At 29.6% G+C, this 13,352-nt stretch overlaps 1 protein-coding gene across 1 annotated transcript; it reads left to right on the top strand.

Moving 5' to 3' along the window:
- The first annotated feature begins 1,307 nt into the window (after positions 1–1,307).
- On the top strand, positions 1,308–8,409 carry LOC114410132 (probable serine/threonine-protein kinase At1g54610). The gene is made up of 7 exons (XM_028373925.1): positions 1,308–1,795; positions 2,128–2,412; positions 3,144–3,455; positions 5,576–5,797; positions 6,510–6,604; positions 6,852–6,966; positions 7,612–8,409. Exons 1-7 carry the CDS (start codon positions 1,415–1,417, stop codon positions 7,966–7,968), a joined length of 1,767 nt encoding a protein of 588 aa, XP_028229726.1. The 5' UTR covers positions 1,308–1,414; the 3' UTR covers positions 7,969–8,409.
- The last annotated feature ends 4,943 nt before the right edge of the window (positions 8,410–13,352 follow it).

Below are 13,352 nucleotides of genomic sequence, written 5' to 3'. Positions count from 1 at the left end.
ATGTTTGAAGGGCTTTCACCGATTTTCCAAACATGCTTTTAGTAAAGGAATGATATACTTCTATTAACATTTATGACACCTCATCGGTTATTTATTATTGATTAGTTTGTTTAATAAATATAAATCATAATTTAAAATTTATTAAATAAAGATTAAGACCTACATAATTTTATAAATTTTCATAAATTTTGATTAATGATATAAAATATATTTTAAAAATGTGTAAGTAATATTTCTGCAAGTTTTAACTTGTAATATGTGAATAAAAAAATGTAATTTAATAAGAAATATTATAAAAAAAATTATATTGTTAACGACAGTAATCATATTTAACTTTATTAAGTAATTATTAAAAAAATTAATAAGTTTATCATATAATAATTTATAATTAAAGGATAGTTATACTTATTTTTAGGGTATTTTTAACCGGTGTTCTTATTAGTCTGAGCGCATTGATTACACAATTAAAAGAAAAAATATTTTATTAAAAATCATAGAGAAATATATTTATGCGCATCCCAATAAAATATTTTTCCTCTTTCTTTCTAAGTCAATAATGCCCAACACCATTAAACATCTGTCTGTCTCATATAATAAAAAAAACATTTTTTTTCTTTATCTCAAATATAATTTTTTAATTAATTTTATTTTATTTAATGCTATTATATCTAAAATACCTTCATTTTATTGAGTTATTAGTTTCAATGACTTATTTTTATTCTTGTTAACAAGTTCCAATAAAAGGATAAGTTAAAAAAATTACTTTTTTTAATTGAGATTGATATAATTATGTATGTTTAATCAACTTTTATGAGTCAGCCTGAATCAGTTTCTTTTTTCTCACATATGAAACCGAAAGAAATTTCTTTGACGATCAATTTGCATGAAAAAGAATTAAAGAGGAGTGAAATGAACATTAAAAAAAAAAGAGATAAAATTCACATTTTTACATCCTATTTAATTTCAAAAATATCATCTCAATTTACTTTCCTTCTATTTTATTGGGCTCTACATAAAGCAACCTTAATTAATTTTTGTGTAATGTAACGCCTGCTTGTGGCGAAACAATTTCCATACATGCTGCCGGTTCGTTAGTACCAACCATAGTTGTTACATGTTGGTCTCATGAATAATCCAATCATTAAACTTCAAGTGTCACGCTCAATCAACGTTGATGCAGAACGCATTGGTCTACTCACCATCCTTCCAGTATTCTTGGTCATGCCAGCACAGCTTAGAGGGACGCTTCCATTTAGCTTCTTCTTAATGCATGCTTTTGCCAGTGATGAATTAAATCAAATCACAACCCCCCCTCTCTGTTTATACTAGTTTTCACCCATCATTAACACAGTATGACATCATCACCTGATTGCTACCGAAACAGAAATATCTGCTATTATTATTCCTAGTTGCAATGGGTTGCGTTTGTGGCACGTTTTCTCCCCCTCGAGAAGAGAGGCCAAGACCGCAAGTGAAGAGAGTTGCGAGCAACAAAAGTTCGAGGACTACACGTTCCTCTAAGCATGTGGGAGAGGGGGTGAATTCGAAGAAGGAGAAGACTCAGAGACAGAGAGTGAGTGTGAATGTTAATGATGGTGGTGTTGCAGAAGGAGAAAAGGCAAAACCAATTGCTAAAGAAAATAAGAGTTATAAAGATCGGGATGCTAGGGAGGAGAAGATGGCCAGATATGAATTCGTGGAAGGGTGGCCAAAGTGGTTGCTCGATAATATCCCTGCAAATGTTTTGGCTAATATTGTTCCCAAGAGTGCTGATTCCTATGAAAAACTTGCCAAGGTACGTAATATCATCCCGAGCTAGTCACATTTTGAATTTAATTTCTATATATTATTAGTTAAAAATGTTTTATACTTTCAAATTTCAATCCATCAGAGATTATAGTAGCGGTAACTGAGTTTTAAGGTATCAATAAACTTATCATATAGCTAGATCATATATTATAATATGTGTGATTGGTTGAGATTTACTCATTTTGCTTATCTTAATTTGGTTTATTTAACTTACTTGTATTGCATAATGAAGAATTTGTGTAATTGGGTAGCATGCATTGAGAACGACTATATTAATCACTGGCGTGAAACGAATTGGATTTCTATTTTGGGTTGCAGATAGGACGTGGAACATATAGCAACGTGTACAAAGCTAGAGAAAAGGGCACAAGAAAGATTGTTGCTTTGAAGAAGGTAAGGTTTGACACGTCGGATTCTGAAAGCATCAAGTTTATGGCAAGAGAGATCATGATGCTGCAGATGCTGGATCATCCCAATGTGATCAAACTTAAAGGACTAGCAACATCAAGGATGCAATACAGTCTTTATCTAGTTTTTGACTTCATGCAGTCTGATCTCACCCGCATTATCTCGCGACCCGGGGAGAAACTCACCGAAGCACAGGTTGGGTTTCTATCTGATTTTCTTAACAGTTATTACCTTAGAATTTGAGATGTTTGTATTGGAGATCTCGCCTCAACACTGATATGATCAAGCAAATAGTTTTTGAGTTCAACAACTGTCAAATGTGAATCTATAAGCTAAGTTTTGGAGTTGAATTAGGTTTACAAGCACAAATTTATGATAATATTAAAACTTTAATATGTTAATGATGATTGTTGTTGGGCTTACTGGATCATTTGTAATTGGGTCTTTCTACTTGATTTGTTTTCACAGTTAGAAGATTAGAAGTTGAGATGTTTGTGTTAGAAGTAATATGTTTAAAATAGTTTATATAAGTAGAAGGTAATATGATTAATTTATGAACTAACTTTTGGAGTTAGCTAAATTATGTGTAAAATTTAAATTTTAAGATAATATTAGAACATATTATTCTAGTGATAATTGTTGGTGGACCTATTGAATCACTAGTTATCATATCCTTATCGAATCATTTATTATCCAATCTTACAAATTTTACTCTTAAAATATCTGATAGTCAATGTAAAAGAATATATTAAAGATCCCACATAAACAAATAATATAACTAAAGTAGTGAATATAAATGAGGGAAAATTCTCATGGATTGAGTTAATTTTAGGACTCAAATTCTAAGAGTTTGTAATGTCAAGTTATGGATTTGCTGTCTTTGGTGATATAATGCAGTTTTTTTAATTATTTTTATTTTGTACAAGATCAAGTGCTATATGCAGCAGCTACTTTCTGGCCTGCAGCACTGTCATGAGAAGGGAATAATGCACCGAGATATTAAGGCTTCTAACTTGTTAATAGACAGAAATGGGGTGCTGAAAATTGCAGATTTTGGGCTTGCAACTTCCATTGAAGCTGAAGGGCCTCTAACAAATAGAGTGGTGACACTTTGGTATAGGGCACCAGAACTTCTTTTGGGTTCAACCGATTATGGATATAGCATTGATCTCTGGAGTGCAGGGTGCTTGTTGGCTGAGATGTTTGTTGGAAGACCAATTATGCCTGGCAGGACAGAGGTAACAGTTAGTTTGAGCATATGAATTGAATGAAAGATTTCATGAATGTAAAGATGTTTACTATAATTTGATTTTAAGAAAATACGACAAATAAATGAATCCAGTCCTATGTATCTAACCTTGTGACTTGTCTACTAAATTAAACTATATTACTCCATGCATATATATATATATTGTACGTATCGATCATACGGGCGGATATTGTCGTCTTTACCAACAAAATCCGGCAAAAGGTCACTTTCGTAATAAAACAACTTTGTTGAGAAAAATAAGATTTATTTCGGAGATCTCTTTATAGTATTTTGCAAAGTCCAACTCTCTTATGTTTGGAATCTCTATACTGTACGGAAATATCAATTGTCCTCTTGTGTTTGATTTCATTTTGCAAGGATCTTTTGTTAGAATTTGATGAAGGCCGAAAAAGTTAGTGGAAACAAAAAGGAAATAACAAGGAACTACAGAGGACATCATAATTTAAGGAAATAATTAAATACCTTGCCGTCCAATTTTTAAATTAGGAAATTGGGTTCTATTTTTCTATTTTTGTGGCTGAAGATGCTTTACTTTTACGTACGACTCCGAGAGAGAAGGTTACAGTTTTCATGTCTGCTCATGTCTCATGCATGTTAGAGGAATTCTTGGTTTTCTTTTCTTGTCTTTATTTAATTCTATTCCTTCTCTCTTTTTATTCTTGATGGACTTTTACATGATTGTTTATGCAATGCAGGTCCTCTGTTGCAGCAGAAATTTTAGTCATTGGTCACATTCTCTCTTTATTAATTACTATTATACTCCAATCAATGATCTAGATTTTGCAGGAATGTGGCTGTAGATCGATAAATTTTGTTGCAAGAGGATCCAAGTTGTTGTTTGTGTCATCTTTGAATCTATTTTTTTGTGGTGTTTTCAGTAAAATTGGAAGATAAATTAGGTGAAAGCAAATAAATTAACTAATTGAAGTAATAGTATTTATTAAAATTAACTACTAAACTAATTGATAAGTTAAGTGTAAAATGATATAATAGGACATTTTAATGAGAGAGTATATGAAGACTTTTTTTTTTTTTACGCGAGTGAGAAGAATATATGCTGACCCCTAATAAAAATGAATGTAAGTTATTAAACATATAGAGTAATTGATATATAATTATTTTAATTTAATTAATGATCTTGGATTTTAGTTTTATGCATATTATGTGACTCAAAAAAATAAAAAGTAAGTTAGTGTGCTCAAAAAATAATGATATTTAACTAATATATTTCAATCCACTAAGGCATAATGGTTGGGATTCCACCACGATAGATAACCAAAAACTTAAATTTGACCCTCATTATTGTCATGTTATTGTATATATATATAAAAAATCATGAATAGTGAAGATTAAAACAAGGAGTGTTTTTTAAAAAGTTATATTAACTTTTAAATGATATTAAATTTTAACTATTTATGTATAATTATATACCTAAATTTATTTATTTCATTTTCATGAAAATATCCCTATGAGTAAATATACCCTATCTTTTTTGTATTGTTAGATTTGCTTAAAATTACATTTTTTGTTATCGCATTTTCATTTTATCCAAAATGAGGTTCTTGTTTTTAACTAAAATCATTGAAAACGAAATTTTATTGTTTTCATTTTCGAGTTGTTTTCTATTTTCATTTTCACAGAAAATATTTTCAAAAATCCAACCAAACACTTCTTCATCATCATTTTTTGTTTTCAGTGAAAATGAAAACAGAAAACAGTTAAACCAAACACCTCCTTATTTGACTAATTTAATGGCTTGTTTCACTAAATACATTTTTAAAAAATGACTAAAAGAGTGAAATAAGTTATTTTATCAAATAGTTTTATTTTACTCAAACAAATATTTGAATTAGTTAAATGAGGTAAAACTAAATTATGTACCTTACAAACACTCTCATTGCCATCGTTACATATAGGAGAAAAAATGGAAGTGAAAATTTCACAGATAGGTTTTAATTTTATTAGTAAAATTATATTGAAAACTTATCCACCTTATTTTTTTCATCGCCGTAGGGAAAAACTTATATCTTGTTTGCAGCTAATAGTAGCTTTGAAATGCTGATTCTACTAAGCATTTGATGTGTATAGGTTGAACAGATTCACATGATATTCAAACTGTGTGGTTCTCCTTCACCGGATTATTTTAAAAAACTGAAGCTAACAACAAGCTACCGGCCTACACAACATTACAAACCTAGTTTCCATGAAAACTTCCAGAAGTTTCCTTCCTCTTCCCTGGGTCTCTTGGCTACATTTCTTGATCTCAACCCTGCCCATCGTGGTAATGCTGCCTCTGCTCTCCAAAGTGATGTGAGTTTTTTTTTTGCTAATTATGCATCTTGCTTTTTTGTTAACTTCATTTTATTTTGATTGATGATCTTTCTTTCTTTTACTGTGCCTTAATTAATAGGTTAAATTATTCTTTTGATTCTTTTATTTTTTTTTAAATTATTCTTTTCTGTATTTGATTCTGACTCTGCTCATTCTTGTGTGCGCATATATATATATATATATATATATATATATATATTATCTATAAAAAAATTAATAAAATATTCAATGTCATCTTTCTAGTAGCTAAAATATATGCATCACCCTTTTTATTTATTTTTTCACTGGCGAGTTAACCCAGGTCTATGTGGCAGTAGTAAATTGACCCAAAAAAGACCACATTGTATATATTTTGCCAATTAGAAAACTAAATTGAACATTTCAATAAACAAGAAATCAAGTTTCTTGTAATAATGAAGCTTGGAATGGAGGAGCAGAAACAACATGGAGCAAGATTGATCACCGTTTTGTACCATTAAAGTACCTTGTGTGACCATGGACAGCAAGCAATTGAATACTAAAAATGAATCTTGCAAAGGTGTTTTTGAAGGTTAATTTTAATCCAGCAAACAGAATATTGCTGATCTTGGAACTCATAATTTCCCAACAAATTGTATGAAATATTATGTGCACTAACAATGTATATTGCTCTCAAATTGCAATATCTTAACTTTTTAATTACTGCTTCCAGTTCTTCAAATGTAGTCCATTAGCATGTGACCCTTCAGCTTTGCCAGTAATCCCCAAAGACGAGGATGAACGCTTACAAACTAAGAGAGGCAAAAGGTATGCTATTAATTACCTCAAGACTGGAAATAAGTTTTTTTTTTCTTTCATTAATTGGACATTTGGACTACTTGTGAAGAGTTGAAAGTAGAGGACAAAATTCAGTACAAGGGGATTTCTAAATGTGATATTTCTACATTATGAGCCATTGAACGCCATATGGACTAAATCATTCGTTTTTTGGGTAGCAACTGAATGAAGAATTGCCTTTCAAATATTGAAGTGTTTGTTGCTTTTCATCATGTAGGCAAAGGGTTTCTAAAAGAGAGCAATCATCTCAAACAAGTAGAAGTGATGCTAGTCAGTCAGAAAAGAACCAAATTGCTGAACAACCCCGTGAAGACACAGAATCGTCAAAAGAGGTGATCACACTTACTAAAATCCTTTAAAAGTTAAAACAACCTTGTGCTATATGCATTATGTGATTTTAAGAGGAGGGTAGGTAACATATTTCTAATATATTTATTGTAGCAAATCCTCTATTATTATTTAAAATTTATTGAAATTAATCAAGAAATAAGATATACAGAAATTTTGTAATTTTTAATAAATTCTCATCAATAATAAAAAATGTGTCTAAAAGAATATCTCATTAACATTCAATGATAATGCATTGGCTAAAATATATTTGTATTCCTTAATAAATATTTAAATTTTATGTTTGTTCTATATCTATTATTTTTTTTATTTTTGTTTTCTGATAAAACAAAAATTTTATTTGTGGTTGTTGACACTTTTTTAATATATGATAAATTAATAAATTTTATATTTATTTCTTGATAATTAATTTTCATTTGTTATTAATTCTTTGAAAAAGACTAATAATAAATATTTTTTTATTATTATGGATGAAAAATATATTTTATTATAATGATTTTTAGTTTTCGATTGTCAAGTAGACCATGCCAAACTTGTACTGTTCAATGGTGATAAAAGTCTTAATACTTACCATAAGGCGTTAAGTGACAATAAAGATAATAAATTATGTACATTTTTGGCTTTGGCAGAATAATATGGAACAACACAAGCAGGGTCAAGAAACGGGGCATAGTGCCAGCAGCACATCATCCGGTTCAAGACTCTTCATGATGACCGAAGGGAGCATGAATGCATCTATGTCCCCAGTTTTTCTCTCTAGTGGTAGTGTCAGAAAATCCCCCAAAACTGAGGGCCACCCTAATGCTCTTAAGAACATAATGAACTATAGTGCTCTCTTACAACAGGCCTCTATAATTGATATGATCAACCGCAATGAAGGCAAAGAATTCCCTCAGCTTCGTAAATCCTTCTCCGCGTTGGATTTTCGACTTGATTCTGACAAGCTATTATCAAATCTCTATGCCTTACATAATAAACATATTTAATTTTGATCAATTTTAAACATGACTTTTTTTCCATTATCCTTTAATTATGATCCTCACATCATTAAAAGAGTTTGACTAGTCGAAATCTTTTAATTAATGTGATGTGAGATGATTAAATGTTAATGTAAAAAACATTAGAATTTGGATCAAAATTAAACTCTAAATAATAAGCTGGGCCGTGGAACTTGATTATCTGCTTAGGGTGATTTGAGTGCTTCTAGCGTTTATATTTATTTGAGTTGCACTTTCTTGTCTAAAGTTGTGGTAAATAAACGAGTCCCTATTCTGGACACGTTGCGACTTAGCAGTTCTACAGAAATAATTTTCTAGAGTGAAATAAATAGTATAGGATATCCGTTCTGAGACATGCTAAAATTAAAAGATACTGTGATTGTATTTTCGTTTGCATCCAATGTATGGAAATCTTTTCTTTATCGTGAATTCTTTGCTTTTTATGATTGAAGCTGTGGCACGGCATCTACTATATAATCAAGGAAAATATTTCAAGTGGGATTTGAAGATTTTAGGAATTAAAAACAAAACAATTTTAAAGGCAAGGATTTGATTTCTTTAAAATAATGGGAGTTATTTTAGAAGATAAAGTATATTTACAGAACGATATTGATTTTGAGATGGCTATTATTTTTAAAGTTGTCTGGCTAGTTTTATAATGGATTCAATCTCATTTTTGTTCCATGAGTTCCTAGCATTTTCAAAAAATAGAATCAATTTTGGTTTTAAATGGAACCAAATTGATTTCATTCTAAAATATAAAAGGCTTAATTAAAACTTTAAAAATAAAGGATAAAATTTAACCTAATAAATAAATTAAGAAACTTAATTGATATTTTAAAAACATAAGAGGATCAAATTAAATTAAAAAATAAATTAAAAGGAAAAATTGCAAATTTAGTCCCCTAATTTATGTCCAATTTTAGATTTGGTTCCCCAGTAATTTAATTCACGAATTTGGTTCTCTTATTTTGTAAAATCGTGTAATGTTGGTCTCTTAGATCACAATTAGTCGTTGACCGTTAACAAGTGATGTTGACTGTCACGTGTCACGTTCTTATTGGATGATGATTGTCAAGTGTCATGTTCTGATTGGATGTCAACTCCATGAAAAATGAAATGCATTGTTGTTCTCATTGACCAATCAGAACATGACACGTGACAGTCATCATCCAATAAGAATGTGACACGTGACAGTCAACATCACTTGTTAACGGTCAACGTCCAATTGTGGTCTAGGGGACCAACATTGCACGATTTTACAAATTAGGAGGACCAAATTCGTGAATTAAATTATCGGGGGACCAAATCTAAAATTAGAGATAAACTGAGGGACCAAAAATACAATTTTATCAAATTAAAATACCAAAATAATAATTAAGTCTTTTTTATATGTAATTGCAAAGGAATTGAAATTTTTAATCTTTGGGGATTTGTTTGCATTCACAAGTAGATACATTTCCTTCCAAATAGATTTTCTTTATACATGAGTCACAATTTAAATCTTGAATAATTATTGATCAAGAGATCCGAGTAGTCAAACAAAGCAAATATGAAAATAAATGAAATTTAAAGTAAAATGTAAGAGATTTTATTTTAAATAAGAGAACTATATGCTGTGTTTGTTTACTAATATATGTTGGTTTTTTGTTTTAAAAAACTAATAAGAAAAAGTTTTTTATCAATGGGATTTAAAATTGAAGTTTTAATTGTTTTATATATCATTAGACCTTAGGTCAGCCATGTACTCAAACCTTTCACTTGTTAGAATGAACTTCGTATTGTCTTACGCGCAATTGTTTTTCGGTAAAACAACAATTCTTTTATTATCGCATGCTTCTTCTACGCACAATCTAACAAGTATTCCAAACGACAAATCATCAAACATAAGAAATTAAATTGAAGCAAAGTATGGTTTAGTACTTCACTCACAGTGGTATTAGTCGTCTACAAAGCTTGTTTTTGATCCATTTAAAGCTGCGAAAGGAGGTTTTGAGCTTAGCTTCCATGGTGTACATGTTATAGGATGCTACCCTTTTCCTCCTTTTGAGCTCTGGGTTACCATTAGTGGCCAGAACATCTCTCTTGCTGCTTCTTGGACCACTGTTGAAGCTGTAAGATGTGAATTGATCCTCCAACCCAGCCCTGAAGTCGTGATAGGAACTGGAACAATAGGAAGAGAAGGATTCGCTTTTCTCCATGTTCATGCACAAAAAATGAGACAATTAAGACATTGCACATATAGAAAAATGATTTCCAATTTAAATGGGCAACGATTTAATTAATTGGATTTGCCCTCTGATTTTTTTAATTATTATTGTTATTTTGAGGGGTTGGGGTATATATTTCTTTGATGGTTACTTAATTAGTGCGGTACCCAGCAAAAAAAAATAAAAACAGTGCGGTCTGTATGTATTTGAATTATCACCATTCTTGCCCAATATGATATAGTGGAGCATGGGGGCACGAGTGAGCAAGCTTTTCCAAGATTGAAATGAGTGAGTTGTGACATTATATGTTAATGCACACAAATCCTGTTAGTATCTGCATGAAAATGTAGATACTAAAAGGTTGCTTATCCAGCCATTCTAGGGGATAAATGTTTGTTTTTTACATTATTAAAATTTATAACAGAATAAATATTTAAATATATAAATTGTATTATAATTAAAATTTATTATGAATCATATTAATAATTTAAATTATGATATAAATTTATTTTTAATTGTTAAAATTTTTATAAAAATATTGCAGTTTAGTATAGAGATAAAGATATAAAAGAGAAAAATAAAATAAGAGTACTTTAATATGGTTGGTAGAGAAAGCTTTTGGCTAGTTAAGCAAATGGTACGTAAAATATACATTTAAAGAAAAGAAGAGAGAAAGAGAAATCCCTCTCCAGTTTTGAATAAAAAAGACGAAGGTCAACCGTTCTTTAACTTTAGTATTTGATAACTTTGTATTTTTTTTTTCATATACAAATTGAGAGCTTTGGGTTATAATAGAATGTAACGGTAATTAAAATTAAAAAAAAAGTGTGTAAATCAAATAATAATATAATTAATTAAAACTAAATTGTATGATGCTATTTAAATAATTTAAAAATTAAAATTATAAATGATTAATGATAGGTATAAATAGACAAATAAAAAGTGCCAATATATATAGTCTTTGTATCCATAGTTGTCTCTATAATGTTGGTTGTGAATGCAACACAATGGTGATATACTGATATTGATAGTTGTGAAAAAAATGGTGATAAGTGCATTATAGCAGTACTGACAACGATTAAATAGGAAATATTGGTGGGATGATAGTAACATTATATGATAGAAATAATAGTGGTGGTGGTTTAAGGTGATAATGGTGACTAGATGGCGAAGACAATATCAATTAAAATAGAAGCACATAATAATAATAATAATAAGGGTCTAACTATTGTTAATTTTTACTGTAAAAAAAACTATCGTTAATTTATTTTCATAAAAAAAAAAAAGATAGAAGAGAGAGAGGTATATATAAAATTGACAATGAGTGAGGGGCCAGTCATGATGCACGACAGAGGCAAACAAAGTTGGTGGTGACTGGTGAGGGTCTACAAACGCCGGTGGAAATGCCAAGTGCCTCTTACAGAAGCAATATAGTCATCCCCCACTTGTAAGCCCAAAATAAAACCTATATAAAACCTAGTATTTGTTGTAGTCTCGTTGAATTTTTTTTGTGAATTCTCATAAGAAGAAGTCTATTAAGGACTAAAAGTAAGCCCAAAATGGATTTTTTCTCAACTCCAAAAAAAAAAATCCATCATGCTAACGGCCTAAACATTGATTAGAGTCATTAAATATTAAAAAAACAAAAAAGTTCAAAATTTTAGGAATGCTGACCTTGAAGCCCCTACAAGCAATGCCCATCCAGTATTATCGTGCGGATTCAGAACAGAATTTCACGAATAATTAGATAAATGGTCAATTATACCAAATATTTCAATAATATTTGAGAAGTGTTATTCATATAACAAATCTTGCAACTAAGAAAAAAATAATAATAACTGATGTGATAGAAACTTGTGATAATACTTGATTATTCTGAGAGCAGAAAACAGTAAATAAATTTGCATCATACCATTATATATAAATGATCAATAATATTAATATTATAAGTTAATTAGTTGGTGGTGACATTAACCACTTACAAAAGTAATGTGTAATTTTTTTTCGTTTTAATCATTTAAATATAATTTAATGATTTTATGTATAATTCTCATTTCTCATAATAACCAAAGAGACTTGCTATTTATAAAACAACTTATACTATAGTTTGTACAACATTTTTTGATTTTGTGAATGTCTCTCTCTGTCAAATCATTTTTTACCTCTCATTTATATGAATTGCACGATGGAGATTTTTTCCTGTGGGGGAAGAGGGGGAGATTAAGTTTAAGGATAAGTCTCAATAGAGTTACTTCACACAATAATTCTTGTATACATTAAATTTCTATAATTCAACTATTGGCTATTTTGATATTATCCTAATGATCGTGTTCACACCTAACTTTTTGATAATCAAATGTTTGTAGAGTTTGATAATCTTATAATCAACATATAGTTATGATGTAATTTTGAGTTTGAATTCAAAGTATATAAACATATTAAATGAATGATTTAATAGTCTTAAAATATTTTAAAATATAACTATACATTAAATTGATTTTATTTAATGAATGATTTAATAGTTTTAAAATTTTATAAAAAATTGTAAACATGATCTACTTAATAAAATCTTTTATTTCAACAATTACATCATTAAGCATTATTGAATAATACCAAAAGAGTCATTGAGAAATTGGAGAGAATTAATTCTACCAAAAGCATTAAGCATAGTATAAAATTTGTCATACTCGTATCCTTTACTCTTATCCACCCCTTTTATCCAATCTTATCTAATCAAAGTCTTTCATTTTTTTAAAGGCAAAAAATTCATTGAACAATTGTGTAGATAGAGAGCACAAGAAGTGCCGATTCCAAACCAGAATTACAAAATAATAAACTTGATTTTCTCTTTATATATTGACATCAGATCCTATTCCTAAATTTTATTTTGATTCGAAAGTTAAGATTATATAGTTTATCAACTCAATCACATGACCTATAAATTATTTTCTTCTTCCAACTCTCGCTTAGCATCTAGAAAGTCCCAGTCAGTGTTGCACTATCAAGAAAGTAGAAATACAATCTTAGGTAATTGTCCTGAATGCATTTTTCCCAGTTGCTATTCTCGTGATGGCAGAAATTAATTTCTTAGCAAGCTTGCATTTCACGACAATATATATATGCAGCATAGCGACATTCGGGGTGTTGTGGTTGTACGCAGTT

The sequence above is a fragment of the Glycine soja genome, chromosome 4 (assembly GCF_004193775.1).
Source record: "Glycine soja cultivar W05 chromosome 4, ASM419377v2, whole genome shotgun sequence".
In the NCBI taxonomy this organism is placed as follows: domain Eukaryota; kingdom Viridiplantae; phylum Streptophyta; class Magnoliopsida; order Fabales; family Fabaceae; genus Glycine; species Glycine soja.
This window is presented reverse-complemented; position numbering and strand designations above follow the sequence as displayed.

Excerpts from the sequence above, each read along its gene's own strand:
- LOC114410132 (XM_028373925.1), top strand. The coding sequence starts at position 1,415 with ATGGGTTGCGTTTGTGGCACGTTTTCTCCCCCTCGAGAAGAGAGGCCA. Across the intron at positions 6,605-6,851 it reads CAAACTAAGAGAGGCAAAAG|GCAAAGGGTTTCTAAAAGAG; the intron begins GTATGCTATTAA and ends TTCATCATGTAG. Across the intron at positions 6,967-7,611 it reads ACACAGAATCGTCAAAAGAG|AATAATATGGAACAACACAA; the intron begins GTGATCACACTT and ends TGGCTTTGGCAG.